Raw genomic sequence first — 17732 nt, 5'->3', positions numbered from 1 at the left:
GGGTGTATGTATTCGAATATAAAAAATGAACTGACTATAGTTATGAAAAAGAATTTTTAGTTCAATATTCAACACCACGTGTATTTTGATTATAGAATCATCAAAATATACAAAAATAATCATATCATAATCAAAAATAACATATGTATTTATCTATTTATTAGCATATGTTGGTACTCAAACAGTGTCAATCGTCAGCGAAGCCCGAGGCTACATTTAACTGTAACAAGGTGGTCACCGGTCGTTCTAATCTTTCTATTTTCGGATCGTACAGACCATTAAATTGGAACAACCGAATAAATCAAGAACATATCGTTAAACTTACAAACATAATCTGTACTTTGATATCAATCCATCAGTCACAGCGACCGTATTTATAACTGGGGGCATTTGTTTGTAAACGACTGTGAGATTTAATTTTAATATTATTTGATAACAACTAATTCAAACTGTAGAAATACCTATACACACACACACACACTCACATATATATATATATATATATATATATATATATATACCTACAGTTATAACAATATTATTTGTAAAGGTTAAGCATCGACTTTACATGCCATGTATAATACATAGACACATTATTATATAAGTACTAAGACCCTGCTAACATAATCACATTGTAAATTGTGAATTCTCTAAAGCAATATATAGTAAAGAATTTGGTGAGAAATAAAATATATGAATTCTATGTTATCTCGAGACATAAGCAACCTTGGTTGTTGATATAACAACAATACAATTACCTAACAGTTATTTTATCGTCCGCTAACTTTGTCTTTAATTACGGATCTGCAGCTTCCGCCCTTGTTCTGTGAAAAATTCTAACAATAGGAGTTAGTTATTGTTATTCTATCGAGATGTGATGGAGTGCGGGGTCGCGTTCTTTAAGTTTGAGATTCGGGAAAGTCAACTTTGTAACTGAATAAGCAAAAATAAAATTCATCTCCCGTTATTGACACTGCCTTGAAATAAAGCATACTCGGTTTCGATGTTCAACTTATTAGTTGCACTTATCATATGTAAATCATTCACTTTCACCGACTAACTGACTGTAAACACACATTTCGTCTGACAATATATTAATATACTAAAATTATTATTATAATAACACGCTAGATTATACTGCCGACTCAAAATATACGCTGCAATTGTATATTTACAATATAAAAGCAATATTTTCCTTTTAAACAGCAACATATTCATGTATTACCCATGAAGTTTTTACGACTACCTACTTTATTTAAACATGCTGAATCCACTATTAATATTCACGCCTAAGCATAAAAGTTCTTAAATACGCATTATTATCTTTTTCATTTTAACAGAACACGTGTTCACTTAAACGTTACATTACATTAATTTTTTGTTACATCATCGACATTTCGATTTTCCTTACGGAATTGCTTTAAATTAAATGTTGACATTTTTCATACAAATGTTATACGGAATGGGGACGTTTATATAAATGTATAATAATAATTAATACAACGCCAAAGTCGGGCAATGTTAATGTGTATGTTAATTTAAAATAAACAATCACGTGTCCCTTATATGGGTGTAATGTTTTGCTATTGTTTTCCAAGTATCATACGTACAGTATAACGTATGAGATCAACCTTGCATGGGCTCGCTGCGCACGCGCATGTCGCTACACGGACGGCTGTGACTCTCGTATTACCATTGCCCTGATTTTCAACAATTTACTACTAATCACGAACGGACACGCACTCTAATGATTTGTGCTATGTAATATCAAAGCGACCATTCGTCATAGGCATTAAAATCAACATGAATAATTAGTCAAACTTATTAATTACGCGGACCAAATGTATACTTAAATATTGTCACAGAGGCTGTCGAGCCGTCTGGACCAACTTCTTATGCAATAGCACACTCACTTCTATATTTTCGTCATTTAGCTAGCTACATTTAAAATATAAAGATTGTATTCATTTAAGTTAGGTGACATTTTAGTTTACTGAAACCAAAAAAAAAATTTACAGTTAAATATGTTTTTGTTAAATGTTTAATTTGACAAAAAGAATTTTCTACTCATACTAATACCTTGTTAAATGTATGGAATATTTTTTTGTCATTCAGGTCATTAATCCAAGAATATAAAACTCTGTTTCACGATGATGTAATTTTTTGATGATATGATCACAGATTGAAATATCCTAAGTACACTCGTAATAGATATGGATGTAAGTGACATATACTAAATCACCTAAATTTTAATATAAAATGTAATATTTTTTTAATGCGCAAGTAACTTCAGTGACTGCATTAATTTTGTATTCCGCTTGTCCAAAGATCGAGTTAAGGAACTGGTTTTAAAAAGTGGTTCTCTTATAAAATGGGACGTTGAACTTTTTGCCCAAGTATTATGTAATTTTTCTGTTTAATTTGTTTTCACTCTGTCACTAAGTAAATATATAAAAATAATAATAGATGCGATTTACATACATTTATCACGGTGTACATTGTAATTTTCCGATTATGAAATAACGAAAAACAAACAATTTTAGATGACAATGCGTTTATTCCCTCCCCTATTGATTGGAAAGATATCGCTGAAAAATTTGATACATCGGAACTTAAAATTTCATATATATAAATACTAAAGTAGGTACCAAGTATATATACATATAGTGTTAAGTCGCCTTATTTAGATTCCATCACGTAAGCCAACCATATATCTAATCGTGTACGTCTGTCTTAATTATTTTAAACCCTAATATCACAATAAGGTCCACTTCAACACTTTAGAATACCAGATTTATAATAAATCAAAATATAAGTAAACTGCGAGCGGCTCAGGTACGTCATGAGTGTAGCATTTATGAACATTTTTGATTGAAACCACATTAAAGTATTTAAGTTGTAAAATGTCTATGAATTCGCCATAATCCTTTCCGCAATTTCATATACGGCAGAAGGAATTTTTAAGGGAAAATGCCTCGTGGTCATAAGTGACCAAACGAGATAATCGCCACAGAATATGCCTTAGCGGATTGTACGTAATTATTTCATCACTTTATAAGTGTAGTTACTGACAAAGCTTTAGGATAATTAAAGAATTCTGTAACTAATACTTGGATATTGAATTATTGTCATGTCTTATTGCATATTTGTTTGTCTATAATTAGATCACGCGTATTTATATTTTGTATAAGGCAAAGGTACAGTTTGTGATGTCTATTTAAACGAATACAAAAATGTATGAAAAGAATATTTTTAAATTAATTTTAATCCATTCTTTTGTTTATGTGTTTCATTTTTTTTATTATAAATATGGTTTCGAACTTAATTTTATATGAGTTTCTATAGCTAATTCTATTTTCTATAGCCTTCAGTTTAATTTGTTGTAATAAGGAAGTAATCTGAAAACGATCTACATGCCTTTTATGAGAACATAATAATAGGCAAAAGATTTGATAGATTGAGTAATCTCAGCGTGCTTTTGTTATAAATTAAGTAGATATACCGTTTGTCTTGTTGAATGTTTTATAAAAAATCGTCACTCGACAAGATTTTCATAGATAATATAGTTGTATACTATTTGTTATTGATTTAAAACATTAATGCATTTATATTCGTATACTTAGATTGATTACTGTACTTTAAAATGTACCCTTAAAGATTGTTATTCGTTCAAGATTACAATAACTTGAAAACAATGCGCAATGAACTAAAAGCAACCGGAGATTTTTCATGAAACAAAAGCATAGAAATTATATAATTTTTAAAAACATGTAATTAAAAGCCGAAATAGTTAAAACAATAACATAACTGCCATGAGACCTCGCGGATAAGCGACTCATAAACAATGTTAGGACTGACCTCCAAAACAGTTCCGCTCCGAGGCTAACTTTGCTGTGCGATACATTTCACATAATGCCTATATGATATTTAACAGCTTTTCTATATAGCAATATATTTAAATCTAAATTAATTACTGAACGGAAACTTCGATGATGTATATAACAGAAATATTCTCTTTGCTTGACAATAAGACCTTTAGAGCGATTCATAATTCGTTAAAATTATATAACCTCACATACATGTGTATGTACATAAAAATGTAGAAACATAAAGCCTTTAGTTTAGTATTTATTGTTGGAAAAGAAAAAAATAATATACATTAAAATTGTTACCAAACAGCTCTTGACGGCCATTGTAACGCCCAAACAGCTGTCTATACTTTGTATGTTAGAAAATTGCAAAATAATGTTTTGGAAGCTGACATGTATTAGTCATAAACATTTTAATGAGAACACAGACATGGATGGCGCTAGTTTAATATGTACATACGTGCATTAGGTATGTATGAAAGCTCAAAGTGAACGAGACGTGATGCTGCATATGTGTTTAATCTTCGGGCACAGTACGTTTTACTATATCATTTACACGCATGCGTCTCTCGTTACCCCTTTAATGAACTAAACTACGCTCGTACTATAATTTGAGAAGATACATATAATAATTTCAGAGATGTATTGATTAGTAGTAAATTTATTTTTTATGTTTGAAACACTACGCTGGTTTAATATTGATGGACTTTTTAAATGCCATTTATGTTTTTAACACCCACTGTTTGCCCTAAGTATTTATTTTCAAATTCTTTGCTAATTAAATGCTGGTAATAGTTTTTTTGATTTGATATTGACTAAATAACTCAGGAGTGCTCTTCATATGATATTTTAACAATTACGAACGATTTTCTTAATGTACCGAATGACAGACAAGCAAATTGTATATGATTATGATCTACTACTATCTGGGATAATTTTTTTAAGGTGAATTAAATTATATTTTATATATATAAGAGAAATTGTTTGTCTCTTATAAGTAAAATTTAATTTTGGTTTTGCGGGCTCAGTTCGGCAATTAGTAGGAAATTTTCGCATGCATATAGAAAGACAATAGAGAGACTATTTGAATGTAGGCTGCTACGAACTGCTTTGAACATTTTTATACAGAGGTGAAGTACACTCGTCCTGAGCATGAAAGAGATTTCTTGATTTACTAGAATATAGTATTGAAAAAGACGGAAAAGATTTGCCAGGACTCTCAGCATTCAAAACAATCCAAAGAAATTCATTTGTAGAAGATAACTCAGGATTCAGAACTGTGTTGTTACTGAATAATGTTGGCTAAATATAGAGCCAGCTTTGATTATGACAAAGGGCTTGATGAACTGCTACAGTATGGATTCAAGACGTTCTTAAAACAAAAAACGTGTAATCGTAATAGACTAAGAATAATTTATTCTACACTTGCATGAAAAAAAGGTCGGCTTAAAGAAACAATTGGTTTTAATGACCTCTGAAAATATGAAAGCATTTGTTCCTATACAAAAAATATTCCGTACAAACTATCGTTTTTGAAGATACCTAGATTTAATAGCACGTGTAATCCATTTTTTTACCAAGAAGTTTTCATTAGAATTAAATTAATCATTTGCCAAAAGCAGATTTTTTTTATAAATCGTAACAACTAAATGGCCATATATTTTTTATCGTTGTAATTAAAAAAAAACATGCAAAGAAACGATGTATTTAATATATATAAATTAGGATACATTTTATTACCCCTCATTTTGATAACAATTTAACTTCAAAACACTTGTTTCCTACAGCCTACAGCGATATCAACAGTGTTCCTGACGTTTTAAAAATATAGCGTAATTGATTCGTATATTATAATCTAATTGTAAGTGTGTGTATGCGTATGTGTGTGTGTGTGTGCTCGTTAAAGCTTACACCAAACATATATCATAATATCTATAAGAAATCTCTAAATATTAATATGCATTATGTTGCGTATTTATAATTAATTAACGGGCTCGCACGAAAATTTTGTAAAATGTATAATATGTTTTTAAATTTATTTATCACAATATTTATTATCCAATTGCAAATTTACGATCCTTAGCCGATCTAAATGCGGGCAATTTAGTTCAATGCGATTATAAACTTCATGCATACATATTACATATCATCAAGCTTTTAACGTACGTTCCGTTTATTCAATTAGTACCTATTAGTATTGAAGCACAGATTTACATTTAAAATTTAAATAATTGTTGATATAATTGATATAATATAAACATCTAACATCAAGGATGCTTGAGAACAGACGCTCACACGAACAAATTATAAATAAATTATTTTTCATATCTAAAGCAGTGTATAAAATTACACATCACTCAATCCATATAAAAAATCGTATACTTCAATCACTCGTTCATTTATTTATAGCCTGTATGTTACCAATGACATATGCAATTAATATACATTTATTCTATGCCGAGAACACAGTCATAGAAAGTGTAAGCAACAAGGTTACAAGAAGCTTGGGTTGCGGTAAATCACAGATAATTGATGGAAAATTAACTCTAGCAGATCTTATGATAAAGATATCTCCCTATTGTGCTTGTACCACTCACCAGAGATTGACTGATTACAGAGGCCTCCTACTCAAGGCTACTACTATAATTACGAAATTGTCAGCTTTATATAAAATTATTAGAGCTGTAACTGTGACGGTCGCTGTCACAAGTTTATGAAAAAAAAAAAACAGACAACTTCTTTTTAAATTTCGAACGAGTGTTATCAAATCGTAGGAAATTTTGCGCTTCATAAAATACGCATAAAGTTTAAATAATTATCTGTGAGACATACAAATGCATTTATTTAATTAGTAAACTTTAATATTGATTACAGTTTGTAAAAGCATGTTAATAATGCTGCGTTACGTAAACGCCTTTCGCCTGCCCGACACTCTGATACGTAGTAAAATGGCAGTCGCTAATACAGCGTGTTGAACTACCGACACCCCGCTTGGAATATAAACAGATAAATTTTATAAAAGTTATGTAGCTCCCAAAAATGTCAAGTTTGAAACATGATGTATTCGAGCAATCGGAATCAATACTTACCCCACGCATACGGAGCATTAACAGTTTTAGTTCATGATTCTCCACAGATTATACTAATAATATAGAATTAGAAACGAGAAACGCTTCGTGTGTAATATGATGGTGGAATCTTGTGATGAGCATACAAGTAACAGTGTAGCCAATGTACAAATATTCGTTACAAGTTCTCCTAAAAAAACTATTGTACGAACGTTGAAGAGACTTGTCAATGATGTGGCTCAGACATCAGCTGGGACGAGGGCGTGATAAAGAAGAATGAAAGAATAATTTTGAATGTTTGCTTTAATCGGAGGTCAATAAAACAAAGAAAATATATCATTCGAAACTATAGCGGGATAATGTATAAAACCGGTATAATATTTAAAAAGTATAACGGTAAAGATATCTACCCAATATACAGAATCCTGTTTGATTATATATTAACATAAATTATTCCTATCTATTCTAATGTTTCGCGGTTAACGAACTTTTTTTTTATTCTGCTTTTATACTGGCAGGATATAAAAAAAAAAAATTAATTGTTTTCTTATTTGGAAACCTGTTTAAGTAAACATAAGAAATTTATTCTATTAAGACAATAATAAATTGATTTGTACGCTTATAATAAATCTTATATTTTTTAATTAATTTGCTACGTTACCAGTATAGAGATTCTCACATGAATGTCTAGCTTACATTGACATAACTTTTTTGTGAAACATAAACTAGAGGATAGAGAAACCTTTAATATAACCAAATAAATTAAGGTACATGGTAATAAAATTTTATGTGGCTAAACCAATAAATTTTTAATAAAAATATACTAAGTGTCTTTTACTGTATTTGACTTGTCCATATCTTACATTTTATTAATGCTGTTAATATAGCAATAAAACAAATTAATTGCCGATCAGTTTCTTTTTATTGCGGTTCCTTGAATTAATTTCACCTTTCAGTCCTTTCTAACCAACAAAACAAGCAACGTCAGCAGTTAAGTACATCGTAATTCGCATACGAAAATTTATCAATAGAATGATTCTCGATAGCATTGTGACTTTTTATAATAAAGAGATCACTGGAAACAAAAATGTCTGCGGAAGAAATTGATTATAATAAATTATTATTGTTACATGATTTGAACCGTTAAAAATTCGTGGACAGAAGAAAAGTTTAGCACTGGTCTGTTAAAGCAATCAAATAAGCGGATTTCGTTTGTAACACATGAGTATAACTATTTGTTACAGGCTCGTACGAACTATGTAATTATTTTCATTATATAATTTAATATTTGGGGATGTCGGTTAAAAAAAAAAAAATAATTCCCTGCAATTTGCTATCCAGACTAACATGTGTAATATTTGATAGCAATCAAAAATGTTAGTCCGGCTTAAAATAACCAGTTACGCTTATTAGATCTATTAATGTGTATTTATTATCTGTGCTTGCTATGCTTTTCTTTTATGCTGAACTATTTGAAACCTTTGTAATTTTAAGACTTCAAACGCAACCCACTTTTGTAACCAATTGTGAAATGAATCGTCAGTATTGTTCATTATCATTAAGATTTTTCTTTTATGATTTAAGAATACAATGTTCTTGATATCACAATACTTATGCTAGAAAATAAAAGATATTAAAAGAAATATATATTTTTTTATGCTAAAGGGGGCACCGATCAGACGGCCTACCTGATGGAGGTAGTACCATCGCCCATGGACATCCGCAACATAGATTTGCGGATGTGTTGCCACCCTCGATTAGAGAAGAGGAGGAGGAAAAAGTGGGAAAGGGAGGGAAAAGGGAAGGGATAGGAAAGGGTGGGAAAGGGGAATCGGCAACCGGTTCTCTCACTCATCTGACGAAACGCAGCCATAAAGACTACTTCACGCCGATCTTCTGTGAGAGGGCGGTACTACCCCGGTCGAGCCAGCCCATGTTAGAGCTGCAGTAACTTGACCACAGCTAGGCTCTACCACCTATACAAATAAATAATAGTTTAAATGTAATGTCGTAGTTAAATTATTAAGTTTTATGTATTCAAAACTTAAAATACATATATAGATAATATGTAAACGTAGCCGATAGATGTCTACATAATTACTATAATTCCTATATTAAAGGTACCTATATTTCATTGACACATTAATTGTATGAAATTAATATAAACAAAATTAAACCGTCGACTTGTGAGTTACGACACGTTTATACTGAATGCACAAAATAGTTAAAATGCCTCAGTTTATATTGTGAGGATAATTTCAGTCCCACTTATTATTAAGCAAGTATCTTGTGTAAGCGGCGAATTCTATCGGCATCTGAAGTCCTGTTAGTTGGAGGTGAATAATTTGAGCTGATAAATTCAACTACACTTGTGCCACACTTATAATAAAATACAAGATAATATTATTATTATTATTCCCTTTATATGTTTATTGAGGTCAACTGGAAGCCTTCTAGAAAAAGGACAGACGCACTTGCTGTTTGAATTATGTATTATTTGAAAGAATTTACGACAAGTATTTTTGACTTGAAAATTCATTGCTGAGATTTTACAAACCTATAATAAAATTTTTCAGTAAAATTGAAACCAAATATTTTATACATCTTTGTTTTCAGCTTATCATATCCATCTCGGTTATCGAAGTAAAATAATCCAATTAATCTTTTGCTATGCATGTGTGACATTTAAACGAGATAATCACAGAGAAATGTATCCTTTTGAAAGTTTTATAGATAATTATTACATTTATATATAAATTCTCGTGACAATACCTAGCTAATATTTAATAATATTAAAGTTCCCCTATTTTTACTTGACGCTCCTTATTGGTATGTATTGGATCACTGTAGTAAATATAGATATATTATCAAATGTATCCCAGGAGTCGAGACTGCGCAATCACTAAGTGCTTAAATGAGAAGTCCATGAGCCAGATTAGGGTGGTTAATAGTAGCAGCGTATCACTTCTAAACGTAACATAAATATTAATTAACAGGCCCCGATCACGTCCATCACACTGAACTGAAAGCCTCACAAAAATCAATCTTACAACGTAAACAAAATTTTATTTTAAACATATAAACTAATTGAGAAAATAAACTCTTGCATTCCTTCAATGAAAATTTCCGTATTAAATTTTTATGAAGAATTTTTAGATTTATAACATTCGAATAGATATTACACACAAATTCTATGTAAGCGTAGGAAGAGAATGGCTGTTCGATGTATAATTTTAGTGTATCTGAATTAAAATGGGTCGAATATTGCAAAATAAACGAATAAATTAGACACCACCTGCCGGGCGACTTATCTAAAGTCGCACGTATTTATAGGATTGCAAGAAGAAATGTAACTAGACATTACGAATAATTTTATATGTATATAATATATATGCAACTGGTAGTGAGCGGTCGTTTAAGTAAGTAAATAACTATAAGGCGCCCTACTTTAAGGGAACCATAATTTTAAAACGGTTTTGCGTAACCGCAAGCGCATTGAACCTACCAGATATCTAGCTCTCAAATGCACTTGCGTACTCGAAATAATTCATGAACAGGTCCACTTATTGGCTTACAGCTGTTTGATTTAGTTTCAATTGAATTCCGAATGTTATTGTTCAGCGCCGATACTTATTTAAGTTACAGTAAATAAACTGATAAAATCATTATACATTCGTAGTGTCAATTAAATTGATTTAACAATATGTCATCCTAAACCTAATTGAAATTTTAGTGTGTATATTTTTATTTTCTTGTTTGTTCCAGGGAACAATACATTTTCAATGTATTCGAGGTTATTGTTAGCACGCTCGAGACCAAACTACAAAGAATTGAAAATCTGGATAAAGCCGTCGAACATCTCATGAGGAGAGTCGAAGCGTTGGACTCGCGAGTAAATGATAATATTCATAAAACTGACGCCATCATATCCAAATTAGGTAATCTCGATGTAAAACTTTTCAGTAGAATCTATCAAGGCGATGATGAAAGTTCTACTGAAAACATCAACAATAAAAAGAACGAAATGAGCGATGCGAAACTTTTGGATAAAAAACTGGAATCTTTAGATCAAAAAGTTTCAGGCATTGACACCAAATTAATAGGACTCAAAACACAAATCGATAACAACTTTCTGCCAGTCGATGACATCAATGCAGAGGCGAGTGAAAAGAAACCTATAAATTTAAACGTGATTGAAATCGCAAAGAGCCTGAATACTGAAGTTATCAATGAAATAACAAAAGAAGTCGATCAGTTGAGAACTTCCATGTCGACTGTTGATAGGAAGTTACAATTTCATATAAATCTTGTGTCGGAAAATTTAGGGAAAGTGCTTTACATGATGGCGGACGTCCACGCTGCTATCGTCGAGCCAGAATCTGCCTCCATCAACATAAACGGTCTCTTTAAAAACAGAACAACCACGAGCACCCCATCACCAGCAACTAAAGCAAGTAAAATAGATACTCTTGTGAATAAAATTATTCCTATGATGAGCGTTTCTGAGAAAATGGACGAGGTGTGGGACGTTGTCGTTGGAACTAAGAGTTCAGTCGACGATTTAGTACCAAAATCTGATGAACTCCTGACACAAACACAGAGACAGGAACGTGCTATAGGCCAGATACACAATGATTTAAGACTCAAAACAAATCTTATAATAGAAAATCTGGACATGGTTGAAAAGCGTTTGAAGAAACAAGAAGATGATGTAGCAACTTTGGCGCAACGTCCAGTGCCGGCTGAACTTCTTCTAGATCCGACGATAGACAGGCTTGTGGAGTACGCTCCAAACAGATACAAAGTCGACGAACTCTTGACGGAGCCGACTACCAATGCACCGGTCACAACACAAGCCTCATCGACTGCTAACATAAGGTAAATGACACAAATATAAGACCTAGCAAATGTTATTTGTTATTGCGAATTTATGTATTTAGCTTTGTGCTTTGCGATTGTTACCTATTACTATTTGACATGTCAAACTGTAATTTTGTCATAGACTTATACAAAATGAGCGACTGTTTAAATTCTGTTATTGGACATGAAACTTCAAACAATCGACAATACCTTTTCATTATTTTTTATAAAACGTCAACGCGAATGATTGATTGTCTAGTATTATATAAATCAGTGTATGATGTTAGATTACGATTGTCCGTATTATTTATGGTAGTTTAACGTCAATGTCGCTCTCAGCCCGAGCAGTCCGAGCAATGTGAGTGCGAGTTCAACAAGTGCCACCGTTACGGTGACACCAGCGGCCGCAGGCAGTGGAGGCAGTGCCAGCAATAGCGGCGCTGGCCCTACCAGCTCTCGACCTTCCAGCCGTAAAGGCGGCATAATCTTCCCCAGCGTTAAGAACAAGCCCATCATAGGCAACAACACCTTCGCATCAGAGATCGTCGCCAACTATAAAGATGTTAAAGTGAGTTGATTGAATCCACTTTGTGATTGCTGCAGCGATTTTATTAAAACTTTAATGTTGTGATGCTCAGCTGTTTTTATATAACACTTTCGATCGTATTAAGAAATTAGTTTTATTATTGTATTGTAATACAGTACGCGTATTTATTTCAACGTTTTTTTTTTTTAGACATATGTCAATTAGCGATTCTTACAAAATTTTGGGTTAAAATTTGAATTGTGGCGAAATGAATGGAATCAGTTTATTTCTTTTACAAATAGAATAAAAAAAAATTCTCAACTGGTCCTAATTGTTTAAATATTATCCGTTAAACGAACACACCTTCCACTAGAACAGTACCATTTTAGTTTCCCACTTTGGCAATAAGGAACCCTGCGCAATATGTCTCAAGTTGTCCATTCACTTAACCACATCCTGCGACCGCTACGTTAAGATGTAATTAAATATCTATATAGGTACTGTCACTTCGAGTTCAACGACCTAACACTATTGGCTTCTGAACGATAGATGACATTAATATGATCTTGTCAGCGTACACAAATATTCTATAGACAACATCTCTTCTCACCTGCAAAAAACCTTTAACCCATATTAAGATTAATTTCTATCGAATTAAATAGAAGTTGGAAAAAAATACCATAAAAATAAATAAACCATTAAATTTCTACGAACTTTCTAATTACGTTAAAAGAAACATCGATGCCCATATAAAACATTGGTTAGGTGATTTTGTTGGAATTCAACGATAACTATTGGCACCAATTAAATATTTATTTAAAATCCGAACTAAATAATCATATTTTTATTCATATCAATGTATTTACACAACCATAAACAGTTGTAGGTAACGTTGTATATATCCTTTTGTTTTGTTTTCAAGCTGCAATTTACAGGAAGTAGGATAGTTGGTCAATTGAACTACGGTCCAATAATAATATAAATTTATTAGTTGCAATACTATAAAAATGTATAATGATTAATAATTGTGTAACAAAAGTTTAATAACTCCACGTCTATATTTAACATAACATAACCAAATTCTGTTCATGTATTAAAAACAATGCTGTAATCATTAGTGTTGGGAAAAACCGGTTTTTACGTTTCGCTTAGATGCGGAAAACGCTACAAACTGCTTATACATATGTTGTATATGAACCAGATTTACGTAACCAAATCAACTTTCCTTGCGCTTTGCGCTAACATTTTCAACAGTGGGATTGAAATACATACCTGACAATATTTACACATGCCGATAGTTTATACGCATAGATGAATTTTAACAAACTCGTTAACATGACAGAATTTTGACGATAAATAAGAACAGTTTAAGAGTATTGTAATTATAGGTAAATCATTAACTGTTCATTGCCAGAGCGGAAAAAATATAAGTATGTCCAAAGTTAAATTGCATCTATTTTCTACCGTCTCCACTAAGGGGTTTGTCATTGTGTGATAGGTTTGCATAATTAGTGGAGCCGAAAGAAAAATGATCTTTCAAAGCTACACTATTAAATGCTACAAGCAGATGACTTTGGGAATATTAATGAGATGTCGTGACAATGGGTACCTCATAATTAACGCTCAAAAGGCCCATGTAATGTGCCAAACGGTGATTGCTCAAGAACAGATTATCCCCAGATGAGTTTGTACCGAAATGTTGGTCCAACTTAGTTGTCATTTGTAAATAATTGATTGAACCTAAAGAATAAAGTAACCACCGGAACCAATGTCTATAGCTGAGAAGAAAGTTACTAGAGAATTAACAGTCATCATCAAACCATCCGTCCGTCGATTAAGTATTATGTTGATGTGTCAGGTGTCAGGTGTAACTCATTACGAGAAAACTGATGACATAAATATTAATTTGATGATATTATTCGATGACGCAATGTATACGTTGGAACTGCGATCATTTTCATCCGACTGCAGGGAGGAATAAATTTTTGTTATCTTTGTGTAAGCGAAATCTCTCAGCGACATCTATTAAGTGTTTTATGGGCGTTAAAGACAGCTCCGTCATTTACAGGGCTACTCTTGCGTGGATCTTCTGAATGCAGGCATGCGTGAGTCCGGAGTCTACTACCTTCAGATACGAGGAACTACTTACTGGTTCCTAAAAGTATTCTGTGAGCAGAACGTCGCCGACGGTGGTTGGACGGTAAATAGTGCACAAATAAAACACGCCAAAAAAAAAAGAGTTTCGAAAGCTTATTTGCTGTTCATACTCAAAAAACCAGTTGAGGTAGAAATTCGGCAATTTCGTTTGCAATAGTCAATAAACATTTAAAACGATCAGTTTAATAAATAACGCCGGTATTGCCAGGGGTTCATATTCGGATGCTCTGAACCTTGGTCTATTTTGTGCTCTTTCAGGTGATTCATCGTCGCGATGACTTCGGAATACCAGCGGAGAACTTCAATCGGGACTGGAGCGACTATAAAAATGGCTTCGGTGATCCAAACAAGGAGTTCTGGCTCGGAAACGAGAACATTTACATGCTAACCAACAATGACGACTACATGCTCCGAGTGGAACTGGAAGATTTCGATGGCAATAAGAGGTGCGTACATGATATTTGTACTGTTGTTCATAGGACATTGCTTTGGCACTAGTTTTGTGACGTCACAAGCTCGTCTGTTACAGATACGCTCAGTATTCGCACTTCAAAATATACTCCGAAGCGGAATACTACAAGTTAGAGATAGACGGCTACGACGGCAACGCTGGTGATTCCCTGAACGACCCGTGGTATGGATCTAACAACAGTCCATTCTCTACTTACAATAGGTAAGATGATTATCACTATTTATTTGTAGTCAAAAAGCGCACACTCGTAAACAGAGAAAACTCTTTAATCAAAAACTCATTAGTCACAATCACTGTTTTAAATTCAATTCAGATCGCAACCGATTTCTCCTTACAAATTCCCAGGCGCCCTTTCCCCTCGAACCGCAACAATTAAAGGCCTCCGAGACTTATGCAACGCTCCTAAGACTCTAACCAGCTTTGATGCAATATCTGATATAGAATTGTATAATATTGACTTATATCGATTGTCTTAGCTTATTAAAGACCAAGCCGGTTTGCTTAATGTAAATCTTATTATTCTTATTATTCAATTATTTACGTCTGTGTCCGTCTAAAACCAGAATATATATAAAATTGAAATAGTCATTAATGTATCGCGTCACTTATACTATGTCATAATTTTATTGTTGCAGAGACAATGACAGGTCATCGTTGAATTGTGCGTCCATGTTGAAAGGAGGCTGGTGGTGGAAGTCCTGCGGACGAGGTCTCAACGGACTGTACCTTCACGACCCCCAGGACCTCACAGCCAGGCAAGGTTGGTCATGTTCACGTTCGTTTATATATACGAGTATATAACAAAAAAAAAAACAACGCTTGACAGTAATAAGATGAAAACATGACAAAAGGTTGAGACATAAAAAAAAAATATGCAGAATTATTACAAAGAATCCTGTGACGATTGCTTTCTTTACCTGTTATTTTGTATATGCATATATCGGTAGTTAGTTACATAATTAAAGTTATTTAAAACAAAAAAGATATTATATTATTATTTTTTTATTTCGATTCAATCCTTCTAGTCGTTTCATGACGTGCTCGCAGCATTAAATCAGATTTCCGTTATTACTGATGCATGTGCGTTCTCAGGTATCGTCTGGTTCCGTTGGCGCGGCTGGGACTACACTCTTAAACGCGCCTCAATGATGATCAAGCCCAAGGGACTTCTACCGAACACATGAAGCGATTCAAGCGCTGTAAAAATATATATCCCACAGCCTCTGTTTAATTGTTATGTGGATTCTAGAGCCTTAATCATGACATATGATATGTCCAAACGAACAATATATAATGTATTCGCACGCTCACTTGTGTAGGGTTCTCGGTATGTAAAATGTATAACAATCATATTTATTCTCTTATGGGTGTTCAATTACACATGTAAAGTATGGAAGGATCCACATAACGATACCGAACACGGGAGGCTGTTCCTCAGACACTCATTCAAATCAAGCTCATTGACATCTTTGTAAATATTTTTCTCGGCTTCATACCGTCGAAGCATCAAATCAAATCCTTCCACCAGCTCTGTTGTGTATGATATACACGAACCATTCATACTACGACGGGCCACGGCACTGCCTAAATTCATTAATTTATTATTCACGATTTTAAATATCAAACTATCTTCCATTTAGTTTATAGATTTAGTATTTAGAATAACAATTAAAAATTAAGTTGTAAATAATTATAATATATATTTAAAAAAAAAAAAATTTAAATAAAATTATGCTTACATTATTTCGAACTTTCGATGTGGAGATGTTTTGCGGCTTTCTGTACATTATTGTTCGGTAACTGTACCTATCAATGACTTTATTCAATTACAGACTCGCTCACTATAAAATATTTAAGTTTTATTATTCGTACCTGACAAGTACCTGGCGCATGTAATATCAATTCGATAAATATTTTGTAGAACAATCGACTTTTTAATTGCATATGGAATATTTTCATCTGTAACTGTTTAAAAAAAAAATTGTTAGCACTGGCAGTATCATTGGTTGCATATAAAATTATAATAACAATCCTCTTTTAATATTGTTAATAAATAAATATTTCTTTCGTAAAATAAAAACGGGATATATTTTACTGTCTTGTAATATTCTCGATTTTTCTTGATATAGATTACTTTATGTAAAATTATAAACCATCTAAAATATAATTATGTGTCTTTTAATAATTTTTGTAACAATAAAATTATATATTCAAGAATTGTTCGAATAAATTTAAATTATTATTGTAAACAAAATCATAGTAATATAAATGTTATAGTATTTGACAGCCTCAATACACCTTTTTTAAATCTCACAGACGGTGGGTTAAATGTAGATAGAATACAAATGAGTGTTAAATTTTCACATAATTACTTACATATCATAAAATATTATCTTTTAATAATAATAATTATTGTTAAGTAAGTACATTTGTTCCATTCGACAACCACCTCCATGTTTCATCCACGCAGTACTAAACATTTTAATTCGTCCAACAAATAAAAAAGTTGACATTGGCAAAATATTCCCCGACTCCAGTGCGTATGAAGCCATAACAATAAAAATTATATATTATCTGTTCAATAATATTTGACCTAACAACTAACCTACTAAGTGGATATGTTGCTGCTAAAATGCTCGTCTTAATTAGTAACTAACCATCAGGTAAACAGATGCTCGATTCTTTCTAATGTTTAAATTTCTATAACTTAAACAAGCCCTTCGAATAATGTTTAGATTAAATAATAGATACCTATTCATATGCTTATTTTATTATAAGTC

At 32.3% G+C, this 17732-nt stretch overlaps 1 protein-coding gene across 2 annotated transcripts in view; it reads left to right on the top strand.

Moving 5' to 3' along the window:
- Positions 1 to 16695, top strand: part of LOC116777805 (angiopoietin-related protein 2) — a 31110-nt gene extending 14415 nt beyond the window's left edge. For both annotated transcript variants that reach the window (XM_032671527.2, XM_032671528.2), the window contains exons 2-8: positions 10703 to 11815; positions 12137 to 12365; positions 14392 to 14523; positions 14739 to 14926; positions 15010 to 15153; positions 15588 to 15712; positions 16045 to 16695. In XM_032671527.2, coding sequence (XP_032527418.2) covers positions 10703 to 11815; positions 12137 to 12365; positions 14392 to 14523; positions 14739 to 14926; positions 15010 to 15153; positions 15588 to 15712; positions 16045 to 16136 — 2023 coding nt within the window. In that variant the 3' untranslated portion in view covers positions 16137 to 16695. The remainder of the gene's footprint in view (positions 1 to 10702; positions 11816 to 12136; positions 12366 to 14391; positions 14524 to 14738; positions 14927 to 15009; positions 15154 to 15587; positions 15713 to 16044) is intronic.
- The last annotated feature ends 1037 nt before the right edge of the window (positions 16696 to 17732 follow it).

Source organism: Danaus plexippus, chromosome Z, assembly GCF_018135715.1.
Source record: "Danaus plexippus chromosome Z, MEX_DaPlex, whole genome shotgun sequence".
NCBI classification, from domain to species: domain Eukaryota; kingdom Metazoa; phylum Arthropoda; class Insecta; order Lepidoptera; family Nymphalidae; genus Danaus; species Danaus plexippus.
The sequence above is the reverse complement of the archived record's forward strand: the minus strand, read 5'-3'. Positions and strand labels throughout refer to the sequence as shown.